This window comes from Apteryx rowi, unplaced genomic scaffold, assembly GCF_003343035.1.
Source record: "Apteryx rowi isolate R43461 unplaced genomic scaffold, aptRow1 scaffold_400, whole genome shotgun sequence".
NCBI lineage: Eukaryota > Metazoa > Chordata > Aves > Apterygiformes > Apterygidae > Apteryx > Apteryx rowi.
In genome coordinates, this window is record NW_020450531.1 from 170,058 (window position 1) to 192,735 (window position 22,678).

Genomic DNA, 22,678 nt, shown 5'->3' on the forward strand with positions numbered 1-22,678 from the left:
CTCATTTCAGAAATAAGGGGAGGGAGATGCATTAAAATGCTTCAGTGGAAAAATGTCAAAAGCCATTAGCTGCTGGTTGAAATGTATGAAGGGGAGTAGCATTAACTCTGTTCTTCATTTTGTGTAGAGGTGAAGCGAAGCATTTCACCATTTACCTTGGGGAATTAATGCGCAACATTTTTTTAAGGTCAGTTCCTTCGTTACAGGAGTTCTCAGTAGAAATACGAAGTAACATTTGTTTTATCTTGCACATATCCTCTCTCTCTTAAACATACCATATCATCTCTTCACTTACATGGGGTGTGAGTGTTGGTTTATAAATACAGCATGCTAAACAGCTGTGTATTTCACATAGGAAGAGGTGATATACCTGTCAATTTTCTTTGTTGATGTGCTACATATATATTATCCCTGTTCAGGGAAGAGCACGCCTGGAATTCTATCACCTGCCAACTAAAGCAGGCCAATAGGATGGATTCATACATTCCATATGCCTTAATGGTTTCAACTACTGCTGTTTTTTTTCCCTGCCAGGAAATATTTCTTTCTTAACTTTCACCTTCCAAAGATATATCCTTTAAAAAACTGAAAAAGGAAGGTTTCCCTTTTGGTCCTGCATGTGCTTTTCTAGAGCTAAAATTTGTCTGGCCTTAAAATCCCCAATATCTCACACTTCTGGTGGACTAAAAATAAGTTTTGTTTCTTTGCAAAGAGGTGATACCTAGCTTTTCAAAAGAGACAGTGCTTGCCTCTAGCTGTGAGAAGGCCCTGCACAATGGATTTCTAAGTCATGACATTTGTATGTATGTTTTACTTGTATTAATTACAAATTTGTCTCATTCTTGCTCTGAACATTTAAGCTTCTGTCAACAAGTTCCTTCATTTTATAAGAGCTAAAAGAAACAGCCCCAAGACATTGTTTTTTCTTGTAACATACATAAGTGGATAGCATTGAAAGGTGATACTTAAAGGCTCCACAGCTTCTGCTTGGGGTGATCTGCATATTGTGGAGCATTGTAAATTCATGTTAAGACATCTTCTCCACTGCCTGAGCCTGTATGCTGCGAGTGACCCCTGTCTGTAAACTTTGTAAATTGTGTGTGTGTGAATAAGTGCATGTCCATGTCCATGCGTGTCCATCCTTTCCCTGTCAAAACATGCTTTGTGACCTGACCTTTTGGATACTCTCCTTTTGGTTCACTACTATTTCTTTTCTCCGTGGCAGGAGACTGTGCAAATGTTACTTGGTGAGAACAGCTTGTTCTTTCCCTTATTCCCACCTGTCAGGTTATGACTGTAGACAGACCTGCTTTTCCCTTTCCTCCATTCTTATACATTGAACATGCAAATGCAGAGCAGTCCCTTTCTTAGCTTGATTTTCCAGGTTTCTGCCCCTTTCCTACAGAAAGGAGGAAAGGGCTTTCTGCAGTCATCTCTACTGGCTCAGGCTGCACTACAAATGTAATTTGGTTTGGGTATGTGCACATGCTCACATTTCTGTCAAATTGGAGAGTGTGTGATGCAGAGTTCATGCTGCCATTATGCCAGCTGTGGGAAGACGGGCAATAACTGATCCAGTGTATGTGCCAGCTGGCCTGAACAAATAATATGCATGAACACAGCATTTTTCATCTGATTCTGGGATCCCGAGTATCACTAAACTGTGGCCTCAAATGCCTGCTATTTCCTAAACAAAGCCACCCAGTTTAGCTCAGCTAAACCTCTTCAAGCAAGCACAGTATTTTATAAACAATGTATCTTGAGAAACAGTAATTACCCTTAATAGCATGGCAGAAATTAGGGCATCTCCAGCATTTTACAGAGGCTAAATATGACAAATACAATGAGTGATGAAACTGGAGAGCAGTGTGTCTAAACTGAGAACACCCTGTTAGGGTGAGGGGGCTGCTCAGGGTTCCCAGGCTCCAGCTCAGTGCAACGTCTTGATATAGGCTCACCTTTAAGTATAGAGTGTGTTCACTGCCAAAGCGAAAGGGACAATTCACAAGTTTAAATCTAATCATGTACATAAGTGTTTCTGCTTCCACAGAATGATGTAGAAATAGTGCTCCTAATTTTGGATAGTCTGAATCCATGATGGTGCTTTACTGAAGTAGTCATTAGTAAGCCAAAGCTCTATGGAAAGATGTATACTTTTCTGACCTTTTTAATATATAATTTTACATTTAAAAGAAAACAAAACCAACTATAAAATGTAGATGAAGAATAGAAATCGTACCAAAGGATTTTACTGTTGAAGGGTTACTATAGAAATATAATATGTGAATGTGCTGAAAAAATTCCACTACTATAAAGAGGATAAAATCCAGCTAGTGAAATAATTACTGACAATTAGTCAGTCAGCAAAGGGAAAATGTATTGTAGATAGCATTGCCATTTATAATTATCCATTGCAATCATTAATGACCTCTTTAAAAGGTATTCCTCTGTAAATCCCTCAAGAGAATGGGACCAAAGAGTTTAGTGTTGGTAGCCCGCTTATCATCTTCCTTTGAGGGCACAGCTATGGAAAACCAAAGGAATAACATTGGTATCTGGCTGCTGATTTTTTCTTTCAGTGAAAGTTTAGTTTTCTTCCATTTAGAAGTCTGATCTCAGTTTAACCTTCATATATATATATAAAGATATATTGCTCTTTGGTTTTCTTGCCTTTTTCCTTTATGTATCGTTTAGCAACCCTCTGAGAGCGAGATTAACTTTTCTGAGTTACAATGCAGATATCTGCTTATATTCTGCAGTACCTTAATCTATCAGCATATTAGTTTATCCTATTTATTTTTTCCATGTTTATAGGCATGGTATATAAATCTGTTCAAAAACCCACATGCCTTTATTCTTTCCTATTTCTTTACTTCTGCTGGAAAAAACATCTGTTCTTTGGACCTGCTCTGATGAAATCCTGAGCGCACTCTGACTGGGATTTACAGGCAGCTGGCACTCCATCGAATTGGGTGGCTTGAATCAACTGCTCTGTTCTTTTGATGACCAAATTTCCACCTTGAAAACTCATTAAGCTCAACAGTAAGTCACAGAAGGGTGGAAAGTGCCACGTTCAGTTTTGTGTGACAATCCCGTAATTGCTGAACTGAGGCCTGCAGCCTGTTGTACCTAGCCCTCATTTGGGAGGGGAATATGCAGGCATCTCTGCAGCCAAAGAGAATGCCTCCCCAAAACTGGATGACGCTTTTGCAGCAGAACTGCCAGTTTGGCACACTTTCAGTGACAGATGGACCTGACCATTGATATAGACCTCTCTGCACCTGGGGAGGAATAACCCCATGCACCAGTACAGGCTGGAGGGTGACCTGCTGGAAAGCAGCTCTGAGGAGAAGCATGAGGCAGCAATGTGCCCTTGTGGCCAAGAAGGCCAATGGTATCCTGGGGTGCATCAGGAAGAGTGTTGCCAGCAGGTCGAGGGAGGTGATCCTCCCCCTCTCCTCAGCCCTGGTGAGGCCACATCTAGAGTACTACGTCCAGTTCTGGTCTCCCCAGTACAAGAGGGATGTGGCACTACTGGAGCAAGTCCAGCGAAGGGCTAYRAAGAYGATTAGGGGMCTGGAGCATCTCTCTTATGAGGAAAGGCTGAGAGAGCTGGGCCTGTTTAGCCTGGAGGAGAGAAAGCTGAGAGGGGGGGATCTAATCAATGTATACAAATATCTGAAGGGAGGGTGTCAAGAGGATGGAGCCAGACTCTTTTCAGTGGTGCCGAGCGACAGGACGCGAGGCAACGGGCACAAACTGAAACACAGACACTTCCATCTGAACATGAGGAAAAACTTAATTACTGTGAGGGTGACAGAGCACTGGCACAGGTTGCCCAGAGAGGCTATGGAGTCTCCTTCTCTAGAGATATTCAAAACCTGCCTGGATGCGATCCTGTGCAACGTGCTGTAGGTGACTCTGAGCAGGGGAGTTGGACTTAGATGATCTCCAGAGGCCCTTCCAACCTCAACCATTCTGTGATTCCGTGGTGATCATTTCTGCTTCAAATATGCCCATAACATGCCATGGAGTGTGGTGAGAAACACCTCATTAGTGGTAGCGTAGCATTGTGAGCTCTGGAACTGGAGGCCTTTCACCATGTTAGCTATGGGAACTGATTTCATGTCTCTGCACTACTGTGTGCTGCTCCACGTGTCTAAGTGGCTTTTTTAGAGCTAGCTCTGGACTATCTGCACCACTCTCCAGTTTGTCACAGTGTAAATGCATTCTCAGACACAGTGTCCCTGGTTCTCTGGTGTCTTTTTTGTTTCCTCATTGACCAATGAGATAATGGAGTGATTCACACAGTGTTTATAGTTAATATATTTTAATCTAGGATTTAGTGGTTCACGCTTTTCTTAGCTTTTACTGTGACCAATAATTAGTGTCATTGTCTTCAGAGCTGAATTTCAGCAGCCACCCAGAGCTCTCAGCAACAAGGTTGACTTGGTTAAAAGATATTTGTACAAATCTCTATTAAATGTAGAACTGTCTTTATTGCTGAAAGGAAAAATCCAGGAGGTTTCTCGCTGATCTCTGTAGACAGAGAATGCTGCGTTTCACTTTGCAAAATGCTTTGATAGTTCACTGATGTGAAATCCATTTCATTCCCATGAAGCTTGAGTAACGAGGCCGAGGCAGGGCGAAGCAGCACAACCCGTCCTGGATCATTGCCTCAGCCTATGAGTTTGCAATCACTTAAGCGTGTCACAGGCCAATGCCCATGAGCCCCGTTCCCCTCTAACAGTAGGTAAATGTCTGTTTTATGTTTGCTGTGCTGTTTCTATTTATTGATGCTCAAAACCACAAGYACTGGCTTGGTATGGTGGCAACATGTACACTTTTGTTCAAAAGGCAGTGTAAGCTCATAAGTAAATGAGTGTGGCTCTGAGGGCCATGGCAAGTTTTTCTACACTGTTGAATAAATGAAGGTCAGGGAGCAGTCCCTTGGCCTGGGGCCAGGAAGGATGTGTTTGCTCATATCTGTGCTGCAGAGGGCTTGCAGGTTTGTCTGGGAAAGAGCTAGTTGGGGCGGTCTAAAATGAAACCTGGAAACAAGCTAAAAATGTAGTTATGTGGACAATCAGAAGGCCACTCTTCATACTCACTGCCCAGCTTTCTTTTATTTACCCACAGCCCTTTGCATGCAAGAAAGTTACTTTCTCACCCTCAACCTCAAAGCTTTTAGCAGCTTTCTGCAGGTTACTCRTTGATGCAGACTTCTCCAAAAATCAATTTAGTAGTCTGACAGCTGCTAGGTCTCTCAAAATGCTGAGAGTGGACAGCATTTCACTATCAGTTGTTTGGTTTTAAGGGCTGGGAGCTGTTTGTGTGCTTTCTGTGAAGGGACCCAGTTAGTGGAATTCTTCCAACATAAATATCCTTCACTGTGTACTGCAAGAAATAAACATATCTGTTAGGACAATAGTCAGTGTAGTACAGATACCTAAATGTATCTATTCTCCATGTTTTTTAAGGGAAGAATTGGTGCAAAGGGGGATTATTTTTTTTGCTATAATTCTGTCTTCCAGCTAAATGATTATTTTTTAATTAGGTAGGGATTGATCCACACTAGACCAGATGTTTTCATTTTTGACAGTTTTGCGGGGATATATATATTTTTAATTACATTCAAGAAAAGCTTTAATTTTAAGAGCTGTATTTATTTAAAATAGAAATAAGTGGAAAAAGCTAATTTCTCAGCATGTGGTGCAAGCTGTAGAGCAGCTATAGTATGTTCTGTTGAGCCAAAGGCATATTTTTAGGCTGGCTCTCTGCTATACATGTTGTCTTAACAGGCAGTTGATGAAACTATTTTCTTTGTTTGTAGATGAGGTCTTGTCTGAAAACTTTTTGGACTACAAGAACCGTGGCGTCAACGGCTCTCACCGTGGTCAGATTATCTGGAAGATTGATGCTAGCTCTTACTTTGTAGAGCGTAAGTATTTTTCCAATCCTACTACAGCACAATTCAGCCACTGCAGAAAGAGAATTGAACTGTATAAATTGTTCTTAGGATATTTTCATGCCCGGTATGTCCTTTAGGAAAGGCCAAGAATATTATCAAAAACTTTGAATGCATTAGGAGTAGCTTAAAAGTGTTATGGAGTAGTAAATCACAGTTTCTACCAGCACATACATTTTGTGGATATTAAATCATTTACTTTTTTTAATACTCCTATAAGCAAGTATTAAGGCCATTGACTATTATGACTATATTGTTAGCAGTGAGCTGTATTAACTTTAATTATAGTAGTTTAAAAAAGCTGAATTTGGGGACATAATTCACTCCAGGAAGACTCATGCTGACTCTTAATTGGAAAGAAAATGTTATGGTGGGTCCAGCTTCCTCCAGATTCGGATGGATTCAGAGGCAAAAAGGGTATAGTTCTAATCTTTGTCTAGACTGCTGTAACTACAGGTTGGTATACTTTGATATGACTACACTGATTTCAAAGGAGTTTCTTCTTGTATTCATATATTGCCCAGGGAATCTGAAGCAATGTAGTGTAAATGTTTTCCACCACTTCCTCCCCTTTGTAAGCAAGATAAGCAAATACTGAATTCTCTTATGCAAAGTACTATATACCTATGTATCTACTGTACACCAAGTTAGCAGCATTTCCACTTGTCCCACATCCCTGTCCAAAGTGAGCATGACCATTCATGTCCTTCCTCTTTTAAAATAGTCACCATGTGCCAGTGGGAATGGAATTTATGATTTCCAATTTCCCCAAAGTAAACCTGCACTCTTTGGATAACAGAAATACGTAATTCAAAAGAATGGCCTGAGGTCTGTAGCAAAATACTGGTGGTGAAAGAGCTATGTTTAAGAAGGAGTTAAATGTAAAGAAATCTAACATACAAAAATTTCAAATTTTCAATTGTACTGAAGTTTTCCAATGATCTCCTCTAGCCTGCCGGGCAAAATTCAGAAGTGATGTGTAAGCAGATATAAATTGCATGACAGTCAGGGGTATTGGTCTCAGAATGTCTGAATTTGAGGGCAATCAAGGGAATCTTTGATATAACCTAAATTTCAAAGGAATTAGAAAGGATATGAATTATACTTGATTAGATTTACCTCTGATTTTGACCTCAAGCATCTGGTATCAGCAGGAATGCATTCTGCTAAATGCGGATGTTCTGTAGATATTCAGTCCTAGAAACAAGTTATGACTTTGCAGTATGAAACTGTTGTTAATGTTCTGTAATTCCCGGTGTTAAGTTAAATTGAGAACGTTGTTCTAAGGAATTAACAGGAACTACTGAAATGTCTGTTTTTTCATCCTGTATTTTGAGAAGTGCATTTGGGGGCAATTTTTTAATATTAAGAACTTTGATTATAGTTATCCTGATTTTGGAGCAAATATACGCTGTGGGATCTAACCTTTAAAGCAAAGGCTCTTGTTTGTGGCTGCTTCTTTGAACTGCTGTTACCAATCTGTGAGACTGATGATGCTTTCTTCTATCTGTTAAAGTATGGGAGCGGAGAGGTAATATCCCAGAACCAGGTTTTGAAGAGGCCTTGTTACCTTAGTGTACTGAGGAAAGATGGAAGTAGAACTGGGTTGCCGGTTGCTTTCTTGTCCAATCCATAACAGAAAAGGTGGAGACAATGTGTGTGAGAAGGGAGAAAGCCTCTTTAGGTAGTTCACATTTCATTAAGGGCTCAACAGCACAGTGAATTTTGACAGCTTAATAAGTTGCTCCTGTTAGCCAAGACATGGTTGCTGTTGTTAACTGATTGTGTGTACACTCTTCACTTGCCCTACTGTGAGAAAATGCAACTTAGCTTAACCATCCCTCACTGATGCTTTGAACTGAGTCATATTATGTTGTCGTTGGGCAGCCTATATTTGATCTGTTGCAGCCTATATTTGATCTGTTAAAGAATGGTAACTTGTTATGCTGCCATCGTTTGTTTGTGAATCTGAGCCCTGAGACTGTGTACCAACACTCACAAGTCATTGCCCTGTCCAGATTTAAAAGAGGAGAAAAAGTGAGGAGTAGTAAATAATGGTGCATATGGGCACCCTTAGAGTTGCTTGACTATCGAGTGTGAAGTTAAGCAGTGAAAAAATGTTGATGTAATTCGTTATGTCTAAATGCATATTTGAGGGTACCTGCTCCTTGTTGAGAATTATATGTGAAATTACATAAGTTTTGTAGTTGATTAAATGTTACACTGCAGTGTTTGAAAACCTCATGTGTTTTCTATCTAAAGAAACATTGTAAACCACTTCCCTCAGACTTCCATTTTTTGGACAGATATTGTACCTTCCTTCCTTTTATGTTTGCATAGCACATAATGCAGTGACGTTTACAGGAATCAGACAGATACCGGTCATCACAATCAAACTCATCTAAGAGATCTATTTTCTTTTTCTTGTCATTCACTACAGAACATTTGCAGTTCATTTATTATTTCCGAAGGTTACAGAGACAACCTGAGGACAGAACGAGAGCATGTTCAGTGGTCAAAGGTTTACCTGACCCAGTACCCTGTCTCCAAAAATGGCCAGTAATACAGGCTTGGTGTAACATATAAAAGATAAGCAAGCATTAGTGACTCTCCAGCTGGAGTTTTCTATATTTCTGTTAATCTGTATCTCAAGCACTTCCTGAGCCAGGTAGCCTTCTTATTTACTATTGATCAAGGATTATAGTAAGTGGATTCATTTTTCAGGGTATCTGTATTGTTTTTCTATGCATTGTATTATACTTCCCTACCTTGCGATTGATTGGCATCTCGCTGATTGTAGTATTAATTCTCTATAAAACAAGAGTAGCTCACTTGCAAAGGTGAGCTTCATTGCTGCTTTTGCTTTTGTTTGCGGACACCTGTGCCTTGGTATCTGTTCACCAAATATTACTCAATATTGGAAATGTACCAATTGCATAGTGCTTCAGAAGAGGTTATGTTACACACTGCAGTGTTTGGCCCATCACAGCTGGCAGGAGAGAAAGGATAAAGGGGAAATCAGGATATGGCCAAATGAAGAATCAGTCTTATGTAGAAAATGTGAAGTTCCCAAGATTGCACCCCAGGAAGACAAATTTCAGTACCTATTCTTGAAATTTATAAAGGTTAAATGTTTTTGGTAGTGTTATTGTCTGAGGTAAAATATGCTTATGGGAATCATTGAGGTTCTCCTGTCCAACCTCAGAAGTTGAAAAGTGTTTCTTTTGCCAAGAGTTAGACTTTAGGACTCCACACCAGGTATTTCTGTATCACATGCAAGGAAATTGCCCTTTTCCTGTTGCCAGCCAGCCACTTGAAGTAAAGAGCTTAAAAGGCATTTTTGAATAATTTCTTATTGAAGAGGTATATAAGCGAACTTGAAAAATCATCACAGGTATTAAAGTTTGGCAGATCTGCAACAGTAAGATCCCTATCAATACAAAAAAAGAAGAAACTTTAGGAGTGAAACCAAGTAAATACATACTCATTACCATTTTCTGTATTTTGAATCTATAGGCATATAAGGCACATAAGGTGTTCGAGAGTGTTTTGTTCAAAATCCTTAATGTTTCCCAATGCAGTTATCTTTTCTTTCCATCAGTTTTAGAAGTTAACGGGAAAATGAAATACAACATTCTAGCTATGTAACCTGCAGCGATGGTACAGAAAAGCACTGTTTGGATATGGAACAGAAAACTGACATCTAGTCCTTGTAGGTGGGCGCTAGTTTGCATGCAAAGATCTGGAACCTGAAATAGGAGTAAGTAAAGGCAAAAATTGCTGGAGGCTATTTTCCTCGTGGTGGTAGATGATCACAGCAGAAATCTGCTAACAGAGTTATTAATGATAATTACTGGCAAAGCCCATCAACTTGGAGGACCCCACTGGACCGAAATAGTGCACATCTTGTTGCTATGGGCAGAAGAAACTATAGCAATATTGTGAGTGATCTATAGAAGTATCAGAAGTGGAAAACAAAAAAATGTATGGGAAGAAATTGAAACCATTTTTTGTATAAACTACACTGCTTGTACTTTTATGAAACTGAAATTCTGCGATTTCAAATGTTTCTCTGTTTAAGTTATACTTTCACAATATTCTCAGGGTGTTGCCCAGTCTAAGTCATTAATGGTTACTTTTTCAGATATATTTAAAATTATGGTAAGTTAAGAAATTGGTATTGTGCAGTGCAAAACAGCTTTCTCTTTTTGCTACAGGTTTCTACATTTTGGGGTATTTGGATGAAACACATGCTGCTTTTGAATTTGCTGATAGTCTGGCTTAAGACAACCTAGACAGCCCTGGTACTTTTCAAAACAGAAAGACAATTTCTTAATATATACCCTTACAGCATTATCAGATACCATGGCCATATAAAGTTCATGTTTGTTTTATAGGCTTCTATTTATTCACTTTGAAAGGGATTAATATCTTTCCTAGAGAGGCATATGCCTTTCTGCTTTGCATATCACAAACTTGCAATATAATGTTGCCAGACAGATATGTAATTGGTGTGAGCCAGAGAGGGAATTGCTTCCAAATTGCAGCATGAATGCGGGCAGAACAGAACTCGTCTCCTATTAATGCTCAGCATATAAAAAGCCTTAACAGCTGCAGAGGCAATGTCGCACTATGGCCAGTTTTGCACTTCTGCAGAAGTCTAGCAGTTTGGGTTTTATGACAGCCAGTGATAAACAGGAACTATCCGCTGTAAACATGAAATGGTTGGAGTTTGGGGGGAGGAAGGAGGAGGAAAGAGAGGTTACTTGCCACTAGGGATGTATACTTTGTCTGTGTTAAAGCTTGGAGGGCACTGCAGTGAAAGAACCAGCCTATAACGGGTTTTCCAGGAAAGTAAACATGCTCTGCTTCATTGGAATTTCTGGCACAGTTTTTCAGCTTATGCAGCAATACAGAGAGAGTGCAGCAGACCATTTCACTGAGGTGTGATGCAGCATCTTCCTAATAAGCACACTATCAAACTAGCATCTCCCTAAAAAGATAAGAAAAGTTTTTACACGATTTGAAATTGCATTGAAGGTAAGACAAATACTTGAGACCTCTCAATCTACTAGGCRTTCTGTAGATCATACTGTGTGACAGCTAAGAAAACCTTTTAAAAACCTTTTACAAGTGTAACCAGTCATCTGTATAGCAGTTTCACATGGAAGCTTATGAGCTGAGCATGCAGTTGTTTTGTTTAAGTTTGTTCCTGTTGTTGCTCTTGCATTTTTATTAATAGCAAGGGCATGTGACAGGCCTTGCAAATAGCAGAAATAATAGTAATTTATTCCTGTTGACCTGGAGAACTAGCAGGGAAAGAATGGTAAAGAAATCACACAATTAAACAAGTCAGTGCACTTGCTGGAAAGACTGGTAGCAAATGAACAATATGTCATAGTCCATGGTTAATATATGCCATATATATGCATGTTTATGGAATGCAAACAGAAACTTTCCCAGAACTCATACACAGTAATGCCTCATCTGGGGGCTCCCTCTAGAAAAACTATCCTTTGCATTACTAAGCTGATTTAAAGGCCATTTTCAAAGTGCAGATACTTGATAGATGTTGTAGTTTCAAAGGTTTCCAAAGGAATGAGGCAGGATCATATCAACAAAAGCTTTAATGAAGCTGGAGTCCTTGCAAATTTTTCCTTTTTCTGGGCAGGCTGTTGACAAGTCCAACATCCTAAAATAATTCCGTCTCAGTTTTCATTACCCCAACTTCTCTTAAATCACGTACATCTTCACGGAGCAAAGAATATGTGAGGGGAGAAACCTGAGGTAAGGCCATCACAAGTCTATCTTTCCTTGCCTTTGAGCAGAGTAGAATATTCTGCATGAATTTAACTTTCGAGAGTCCACAAATGGTAACAGCTGCTGTAACACAGAAGTATCTTCTTCAACAGTGTAAACACTATTTAGCAGAATGGTTAAAGGCATCAGAGAAAAAACAGATAAGCAATAGAGACCTGTGCACAAAAAGGCACATGTACTGTCAGTGTTTTTCCCAACAAAAGATTTTGAGGTTCCCTCTCTTCATCTCCTTACACACGTGCTAGTTTTTATTGACACTCTTTGGTTGTCTTCTTCCCCACATGCACACTTGACACTTTTAAATTCCTCCTTTTTTCTCAGTCCAATGGTCCTATACAAGTTTAATATTCACCTTGGAACTGGGCTTAGCTTTGGGAAGAGGAAAACAGTGTGGGCCTGGATGCAAACATTTCCCAGTTAAGAGCTGTTGCAGTTCCTCAAGAACCCTTTGTTTTGGATCCTTTAATCAGCCCTTTAATCTTTGCCATTGTTTCCTTTCATGTTGGTTTTTCTCTTACAAAGTCTTTTTGTGCCAAGACTGTAGCCAGCAACCTACTGTACATGAAAGCCTAGGTCAATCCACAGAAGGCATCACACACACAGCTATTTCTCAGCTTCCTGCATCATTGCACTGTGGTAGCTTAACTGTGAGACTTGTCTGCAAATCAGATTTCTCTTCTCTCTTTCTCTACCTTTCCACAACTTGTTTTGACACTTGGACATGTTTTGTTTGCACTGTGGAGATCAGTGCTGTGTGTTGGTTTGTTCCTCCACAGAGAAGTGTGTGCTTGGGGGGCAGCACATGTGCTTAGTGACATCATGCTGGGACGGCCTGGCTGGGCCCCGCACTACCTGCTCTCTGCTTTTCATAGTAGTACCTAAAATTATAAAATCTCTGCTTGCGCAAGGCTGAGGTTGAAGTGAGACCTCTGATGTGTTGGCACTAGAAATTTCAGGAAGCTCTTTCAAGATGAGCTGAAAAGTTTTAAAAGAGAAATAATGCCTGATCCTAGGCCTGCCAAAGTCAGAGCAAAGCTTAGTTCCCAATTACAGGGACCACAGCTTAATGTCTCAGACACACAACCCTAAACAAGTATAACCGTTGTATCAGAGCATCAGAGACTGAGCATTTCTTAAATCCGGAGCCAATGATCAGGAAGTTATAGTAGGATTTAACTGAAACTTCAGATCTAATCTGAACTTCGGGGCATCTGGGGACATCATGGTTTGACCCATAGGTCTGTTCTTGTTTGTTACTTTTCAAAGAGCAGAATTCAGTATCGTAGCCTGTGATAGCTGATGGCTCATGTAATGTGGAAGCAGGGAGCTGTGCTCCCTACCCCTCTTAATGTCTCTTCAAGGGGGAAGATCCATGTGTTGGGGCCAAAGAGAAGAAATGAAAGTGGAAACAATTTGTAAGTATTTTGCTTTAAAAACTATTTGCTTGTTGTCTCTGAGTGTAGTCTTGATTCTGCTGACAGGCTTTAATTTAACACTTAGTGAATTAGGATTGTGACAATTTTTATTATTTGCATTTTTTTTTATTTAGTAGTGTATAGTGATTCAAATAAAGAACAATTCCTCATTCTTTTCTCTGTACTAAGATAGTTTCTGTCCTAAAGAGCTAAGGCCTGGTTTTTGAAGGTGCTGTATTTGATGGAAATGTTTGAGAGCTATGCCTCAAAGCTGAAACAGAGAAGATAGATTAAAAAGTGATAGGTGAAAACAGAGGCACAGAGTGAAATGAATTGGCCAGTGCACTGCTACAACTGGAAATAGGACTTTAGTTTCCAGAACCCTGCTTAGTGTCTCATCTGTTATTTTAGGTAATCTTTAGTCTGCTTGCAGTCTGCCCTATTAGGAATTACTTGAAAGTTGTACCTTGCTGCATGATGCGTTCCTTTCCCTTTTGTTCTTTGAGGAGCAGAACTTTTGAAAGCTCTGCTTCGGAAAAGAGGAGAGGGTTTGCATGGGGCTGTTCTGGCTTCATCAAAGTTGGGCAAGCCTGAGAAAAAGAGGTGTTGAATGAACTGGCATTTTGCTTCATATTTCCGCTTCATCTTTTATTTTTAAGCCAGCTGTGGGCATCTCGAATTTGCTTGTTGTTTTCCTTCCCAGGTGTCATCAGGTCAAGGAACAGTGTTAACTTCCCTCCCAGTTCAACAACCTGGCTCTTGCCTGGCTGGTTCTCTACCTAGGAAGGCAAAGATTTGTCAAGTCTCATTCTCTGAACATACGGCTGATGCAGCTGGCTCCAGCCTTATTACTTCCCTGCAGCTAGGTTTGTGTCTTATGTACATAGACAGAACAGCATCCAGTGCTGCTGGGTAACCCCATGTTCTGGACATGCGGACTGTAGTTTCAGCTACCAGCTGTGCCTGGCGTGTTGTGGCCCTGAGAGGGAGAAGGATGCAGCCTGGAGAGGATGTCCCCCAGCAGCAAGTGGTACCTGAGGCACCTGGTGTTACCTCCACCTGTTGAGAGATGCAACATCATGTGATTTCATACCTTGGGAAAGATATGAAATTGAGTGGAAAGGGAGAAAAAGCACAGACCTTTCTTGTTCTCCTCTCCTTCATTTATCACATTGTTTTCTTCATTCTCTTTATCTTTTTTTTCTTGCACAGATCTGCTGGTTCCTAACTTGACATAGGGAGATTTAGGAGAACACCAAGAAAATTGTGACTGTTGGAAGGAACAGGTCTTTGGGGCTCGTTTGATCATAAGGGAAGGGGAAAATTGACAAAAGGTTCAAATACTCTTTCCAGGCAGGAACTCTGCTTGTCTTGCTCTGAGCTCATTGCTTAACACCCTTTACAAGAAACAGGTAAGGTTTGGAAGGCGGCCTGTAGTGCTGCCACTGCCAGGGGATTGAAGAGAGGCTACGCACTCCTTACAACAGATTCCACTTGAATGCGTCAGTAGTTGGGAATGCCATGGCCTTTCCATGCCCCGGCATTAAAATTTGTGGACAGCTGTAATTTCTGCCCTGTTTTGCACTGCTCTCCCTTCTCCAGATCCCACTGAAAATATGAGGTAGGTCCTACGTCCTTCAAGACTTTTGGAGTTGCTTGTGTTGTTTATGCATTTGTTCCACAGAATAGAAGAATTTAAGTAGAAGCCATCAGACCACTCCATACCTGTCAGTATATGTTCATTTTAGTTCTTTAGGAGTCTAACTGTAAGTGCCCAAGTGCAAAAATGCTGGGTCTCACACATGTTTGTTTTGCTTTCCAAATCACATCAGCCATATCCACAGGCATGTTGTACTTGTTTTAGAGTCAGAACTTTCTTGTGCATGTAATGCGTTTTCTACCTTGCCTTTGATATCATTCAGGTGGTGCACCTGAGAAAATGAAGAGACATTCCTGAAATCCAGTAGTGTGGCTAATAACTGTATTTTTCTTATCTAACCTAGTATTTGAAAGATGCATGAACAAATATCTATTGTTTTACTTCTTTGAACTTTTGAATGTTAGTATTCTGCACAATGGATGCTGAAATCATGTAATAATTTGTTTTAATGGATCAGTATAATTCAGATAATGTTGTTTTGTGCCTGGTAATCTTTTCTACCGTTGACAGGAAGAGATTACAAAGTCAGCTCTGATTCACAGATCAATCTTTGCCACTGCAAAATACTACTGGAAAGTCTCTTTTGGACTGTGCTGTCTAGGGATTTGGTGGAATTGCTCTAGAAGATAGGACCATTGTCTTTGCTCTGTTATGTAGGGAACCTATACTCTCCCCTTGGATACTTCTGTTGGGCATGTTTCTGATACTGCTGCAAGCCAGTAAATCCCCACTGAAATCAGTAAGAACTGCTCGTATGCAGCAAGTGCGTGCCGTCAGGCCCAGCACCTTTCATATGCAACCGGGTACAAGGTGCCCAGGTGCAGACTTTGGCCCAAATGATTTTATCTTTCTAGTAAAATGGAAGATGAGATTTGCATAGAAGGCAAGTGCAGTGGAAATGGGAAGCAGTTGTGCCTGGAGGGGTATCAGCACACACATCAAAAAGGTCATACTTAAGACTCCATACTCCAAAAGAATGCTAAGATACCAAGCCTTGTTTCAATTGTTTTCCTATTAATTAAATAAAAATAAAACTATATTCGTTTTTTGTTTTTTTTTTAATTAAGGGTATAAGTTTAGCTCACAGATGCAAAATAATTCAGGAGATGAGGAGACTTCTTTGGCAGTGTGAGATCTCAGCACCATCAAACTTGAACATTTCTGTTTATGGAGATCTGTCCAGGGACAGGGGTCTTGGAGCAAAGGGTAAATCACTTCAAGGATTTGCCTGAGAAAGGAAACTCAAAAGGCTGCTTTAATGATCAAGTCCATAAATTGTTTCAAGATCCTAAAAAATAGATCAGTGTCAATAATTTACCATTTCTAATTTTGTTGGGATTTATAGGTTTTTTGGGGTAATCCTGTTTAAAAAAAAAAAATACCATCAAAGTAATTGATCAAAACTGAATGTAGAAGGCATGTATTAAACACAACATTTTACTTACTTTGTGGAGGCTATAAATTTGCTTCTCATCTACTGCAAGGTTCTTTTATACCTCTCTACAGTGGTGAAACACCTTAAGGGCTCTTTTTAAATATCCAGTGTGACATAGGAAAAATCTCAGTATAAATGGTGATAAATCCCTTCACTTAATAAAGAAATTTGACTGTAGCCCTGCTATGTTGTTGTTTGGTCTTGGCCAGTTGTTGTGGCTTGTGGCTTGTAGTGGTTATGTCACCCCAGTCTTCCAAAAGGGCAAGAAGGAGGACCCAGGGAACTACAGGCCAGTCAGCCTCACCTGCATCCCTGGAAAGGTGATGGAGCAGCTCATCCTGGAGGCTATCTCCAAGCATGTGGAGGAAAAGAAGGTGATCAGGAGTAGTCAGCATGGCTTCACCAAGGGGAAATCATGCCTAACCAATCTGATAGCCTTCTATGATGGAATGACTGBCTGGGTAGATGAGGGGAGAGCAGTGGATGTTGTCTCCCTTGACTTCAGCAAGGCTTTTGACACTGTCTCCCATAGCATCCTCATAGACAAGCTCAGGAAGTGTGGGTTAGATGAGTGGACAGTGAGGTGGATTGAGAACTGGCTGAATGGCAGAGCTCAGAGAGTTGTGATCAGCGGCACAGAGTCTAGTTGGAGGCCTGTAGCTAGCGGTGTCCCCCAGGGGTCAGTCCTGGGTCCAGTCTTGTTCAACTTCTTCATCAGTGACCTGGATGAGGGGACAGAGTGCACCCTCAGCAAGTTTGCTGACGATACCAAACTGTGAGGAGTGGCTGATACACTAGAGGGCTGTGCTGCCATTCAGAGAGACTTGGACAGGCTGGAGAGGTGGGCAGAGAGGAACCTCATGAAGTTCAACAAAGGCAAGTGCAGGGTCCTGCACCTAGGGAGGAATAACTCCATGCACCAGGACAGGTTGGGGGTTGACCTGCTGGAAAGCAGCTTTGCAGAGAAGGACCTGGGAGTGCTGGTGGACACCAAGTTAAGCATGAGGCAGCAATGTGCCCTTGTGGCCAAGAAGGCCARYGGTATCCTGGGGTGCATCAGGAAGAGTGTTGCCAGCAGGTCGAGGGAGGTGATCCTCCCCCTCTCCTCAGCCCTGGTGAGGCCACATCTGGAGTACTGCGTCCAGTTCTGGGCTCCCCAGTACAAGAGGGATGTGGCACTACTGGAGCAAGTCCAGCGAAGGGCTACAAAGACGATTAGGGGCCTGGAGCATCTCTCTTATGAGGAAAGGCTGAGAGAGCTGGGCCTGTTTAGCCTGGAGAAGAGAAGGCTGAGAGGAGATCTTATCAACGTGTACAAGTATCTGAAGGGAGGGTGTCGAGAGGATGGGACCAGACTCTTTTCAGTGGTGCCGAGCGACAGGACGCGAGGCAACGGGCACAAACTGAAACACAGACAMTTCCATCTGAACATGAGGAAAAACTTAATTACTGTGAGGGTGACAGAGCACTGGCACAGGTTGCCCAGAGAGGTTGTGGAGTCTCCTTCTCTAGAGATATTCAAAACGCACCTGGATGCAATCCTGTGCAATGTGCTCTAGGTGACCCTGCTTGAGCAGGGGGGTTGGACTAGATGATCTCCAGAGGTCCCTTCCAACCTCAGCAATTCTGTGATTCTGTGTTATGGCAACATTTATGCAAGTCATACATGGTGTTTGAACAATTTTATTAGAAATCTTACTTGACCTTCCATGAGGGTCTTGCCTGACTTAGGAGGGACAAATTATATCTATGTCATAGTGCTGTAGTAACTCATCCTGCTTCTGAAAAAGTGGATATATAACACAGGGAGCCTTTTGATATTTGGCTTTCCTTGGTAACCAGTTAATAAATCTAGCCCTATTGCCTTCTTACTCCTGGTCTGGAGTTTCCTGCTGTAGGACTCCCAGATGTCAAGAACATCCAGAACAGACTTAGAGAGTGAGAGGTCAGCAGGAATGAATTACCTCCCTGCAGGGTTCCAAGACTTTTGCATGGAAGAATCATCTTTCTGCAAGGTCTTTAATATTGGTAATAGGATCTTGAGAGCCTCAGAAGAATAGTGTACTATACTTTCAAGCCATTCTCCAACCCTTTCAATACTCTAGATGTTCACCTTTCCCCACCAGGAGCAGCTGCAATTTCCTGTCATATCTCAATGTTGATGGCTTTTTATAAAAAAAAAAATCTCGAAACAGATACTTTTGCTGTAATTGTTTCTTAATTAAATCTCCATAATGATGCTTCTCTTTGTCCTTCCCCTTTCATTAAATTATCTATGCTGATTTCATTATGCGTTCTCTCTTTAAATGATGTCCTGCCTATGGATTTTTTTTAAGTCTCCTTTATCATAAGTAGCTGCTTCAGTGAGACCGCTAATAGTAGACAGCAGTGTTTAGTCCAAACCCTTCCTCCTCCCTAGGTAGCAGGGCCTGTGCATCTGACAAATATTTGCTCGCTCCTGAGACAGGAGGAAGCAGCGGTGTAGAGAGATGACATGTTTACTAACCTTGGGGAGCTGTCGTGGCTCACGTGGCTTTAGACACATCCCTGAGAATAAGTGCTAAGATTTCATCTTTCTTAGGGGTCGCTTTTAAGGCAGCTTTACACGAGTAGACTGCATGTACTGATAATCCTCCACTTGATGGCCCCTTTGCACCATAAGAAAGGCAAAAACAGAATCACAGACTGAACTGGGGTGGAAGGGAGTGCTGGAGGTTGTCTGGTCTGACCCCTGCTCCAGGCAGGTCCAGTCAGACCAGGTTGCTCTGGACCCTGTCCTGTCGAGTTTTGAATATCTCCAAGGATGGATGTTTTCTCTGGGCAACCTGTTCCAGTGTTTGACTACCCTCATAGTAAATTTTTTTTCTTATATCTAATAGGAAAAACAATGATGATAGTAGTGTGATCTAAATGTAAATGGGATTCAGATGTCAAATATGAAAGTGTAACAAGTCTAACTTGTTTTTAAATAGTGTCTTTCCCACTACTTCTCAATTTTTTTTTTCTCCTGCCCTATTCCTTTTGCATGGCTGGATGCTTTACAAGTCCTGTAGTATGATTACCATTTATTGGAAGATCCAAAAAGGAAACATCATGAAAAACACCTTCTTTTTTTAAAGCATCAGGGAAAAAATGATCATCTTGTAAACAGAACACACAGATACCAGCAATGGAGTTAAAAAAAAAAAAAAAAATCTGTTGCATTTTAAGAAGCAAAATAGATGTCAGCTATAAAATAAATTGCTGTTTTGTTGCAAACATGAGGTGTATCTGGGTGTAGAAATATTATGAGCGATGCATGTGTATCAGAATTTAAGCTATGAGTGTTTAGCTTGCCAGCAGTGTTCCCTCAGACAGGGACTTGTGGCTGGAGAAACATGAAACAAGGAAATCGGAGTGTGCAAACACAAACTGGAAAAAGTACTCAGTATAAATGTATAATCTTTTTGCAGTAGAGAAGCACCAGAGAGTTTTTGCAGGCAGCGCATGGGTAAGGGCTCTTGGTTCCCAAGGGTGCCTCTAAACTCAGCAGTCAGGATGTTTAGGGGAAATTGCTTTTTGGTGAAGTGCACGTCTCATGCGTGTCTCTTGCATGCCTCTGGCTTCAAAAATCAATCTCCACACAGAAAAGTTGCAGTTGTCTAGCAGAGGCTTTGCAGACTTAAAGCACCTGACAGCAGTTCTGCTTCCCCTTCTGTATGCCATTAAAGCCAATCTGCAGTTGGGAACACATCAAGGTGCATCAGGGGCTTTTCAGAGTCTTTGTTTGTCTTCTTACTACCTCGCTGTTTGTCAAAGCTCCTGAACAGCGCTTCCCGAAAGTGAAATTGCTTTCTAACCTGACATCCTTGGATTACCCCAGAGAACCTACACAAGCTGGTGTGTGATAAAACCCCTAGGTTGTCAAGCAACACTTGAACAACAGATTCATCACACCAAAAAGTGATATGCCAACAATGTATTAGATTATTCAGTCTGCTTAATTGCCACACACAAATTAAGGATAAAAGAATATATTTCATCAAAAGAGAATACAAGTGCACTATTAAGATTTTGCCTTGCAACAAGGAATTCTCCATAGCTGCTCCAGTATATTAGCTAGCATTTATTTTTGACTTTTTGGCCTCTACAGTCTGTGTTAACCTAGAGAACTCCTGGAGGTGCATTTTTCCTGTTCCTGTTGCTAGAGGCATCTGCCTAGAGTAGAGTCTACCCTGTCTATAGCCCAAGATGGAATGAGCAGGCACTGCTCATATATAAAACATTGATTACTTTTATCTTCTGGCTGATCACTGTGGCATCTCATGGTCACCAGTCAAGATGAAACTATTTCCTTCTCTTCTCTTGCCTAAGGTTTCTTCATTTACATATCTGTGGTATTCCTTAATTTAGCACATTTCTGGATTCAGACTTTAAGCTATTTACCTGTTTACAGGATATTATGACAAATTTTATTAGGTGCCTCTGAGGTATATAAAATATACATAGTTAGTAGGTATACCTTTTTCATTTCTCTTTGTGAAATGCAGGAAATGTGCATGACATGGCATGAAAATGAGAAACAGATTTGAGTGCAGGTGTAGTTGGATGTTATCCTTTCATTTCTTCTTTCCCCCATGCTCCTCCTTAGCTTTAGGTGAGTCCATCAAGTACCTTTTTTGTAAAGAAAAGGCATACAACAACATTTCAAATTATAGGGGCTCCATTAAGAGCCAGCTGCAGCAGAATCATCTGTGGTGATTTAAGACATTATTACCCCTCAGTTGTCTGTGTTGGCTCTCTGCCAGACATAGTACTTCACCACCAAACCAATTTTAGAGTGAGCATTTGACTATTGGCCTTGTTAACAGTTGCTATTATTCCAGTAGCTTAGATCATCTTTGGATGCTGTTCCCGAAAGCTTCCGCTTGTTACCAGGCAAGCTGATGTAAGCAAACACTTGGGCTTCAGATCAGCTCAGATTATCTGGGGATTCCAGAAGTGTGGGGTTCAGATGTGGAATTCAGCTCGCCCAAAAGCCTCTGACCGTTGCTTTTGTTTATCATATTCCAGCGCAGAGGCAGTTTCATGAGGGTTCATGCTGCTTTTTCATTTGAATTTCACTCTGACTTGAGGGAAAGAAAATCAGATTTTCCATGGGAAAACTCAGCTGCAACAGTGTTGGTTTCCCTGACTAAAGAGTAGGTCAACCAAGTTTACCGTGATTTCCACCTTACAAATTCGTAGGCAGAGTTAATTCAAACCAAAAGCTTAATTTAAAGCTTTTCCTGGAAACTCTGGTGAGCTTTAGCTTTGCTGCAAAGTATGATTTTTCTTCAGAGAGATTGATTAAAGTCTCATTACTGCTTGTAACAACTTGCTTGTACTCGAACAGTAATAGAGTAGAGCTCTTACAACTCCAGTATCCTGAGCTGTGCTTTTTATACTATGCAGTGGTGGCAGCTGTGTCTGGGGAAGGCATGATGGTTTGACCAGTGGTGATTACAGCGTGGAGTGCGTCTTTTGAGGGATGTGAGCAGCCAACTGGAAGGGGCTCCCAGTTGTTCTCTAGAGCATCTATTTCAAAAGATCCAATCTCTAGTTGTATCAAAACCACTTAGCAATGCACAAAGCAGGGAGATGTGTGACAGTGCATAAGTGTAATCATTTACATGCATATTTTTCAGTGAGGGTTGAGCTAACTTGCATTATGTTGCAACTGGAACAGACTTAAATTAAATGGGAAAAAGCACTTGTCCTTTGTGAACAGCTCTGTTGACAGCATGATCTGAACTCCTCCAGGATTTAGAGACTGAAATCCTATACCTGTTGCAGTCAAGAGAATCGAGCTGTTCATTTAAACGGGATAAGAATTTCACCCAAAAGTGTCAGAATTTGCTGTGTTCTAAAATTATTAACTCTCTCTCTTGTACATATTCATAGAAAAGCATGACAATTTGATAAAATTGCCTTTTTCTCTTTGCACTTTTACAACAGGAAAAACATAACTAAATAAATTACTCCTGGGATTTAAATTTTCTACAGTGATTTAAAGCTTAGTACATGGGTGTTTTGTGACAGAGCTGTGTAACCATGAAAACTGGGTTAATAATGAACCCCCTAAAACAGCCTTAACAGTAGCACTGCTAGCAGGCACCTCTGTAATTACTGCTTCTCTACGAAGTGTGCTGAGCTTCTGTGATGGATTAAAAATCTCATATTGTGCTTTCTTCTATTAGAAAATGACTCATTTCTTTTAAATATATAATGCATGCAAAGATGAAGTTTCTGCCTCTGAACTAACCTACTTTGGTTTTGTGCAGTTAGGATAATAGAATCCAGTCTTGCTTTAGCAGATCTATTTCTTTTTGTAAATTTTATAAATTTGTTGCATTTTAGAT

The 22,678-nt window shown here is 40.8% G+C and overlaps 1 protein-coding gene across 1 annotated transcript in view; it reads left to right on the forward strand.

Annotated features, from left to right (window-relative positions):
- Positions 1-22,678, forward strand: part of HECW1 (HECT, C2 and WW domain containing E3 ubiquitin protein ligase 1) — a 269,616-nt gene that overhangs the window by 98,977 nt on the left and 147,961 nt on the right. Inside the window, exon 3 of the mRNA XM_026075287.1 lies at positions 5,834-5,941. Within this exon, the coding sequence (XP_025931072.1) occupies positions 5,834-5,941 (108 nt within the window). The remainder of the gene's footprint in view (positions 1-5,833; positions 5,942-22,678) is intronic.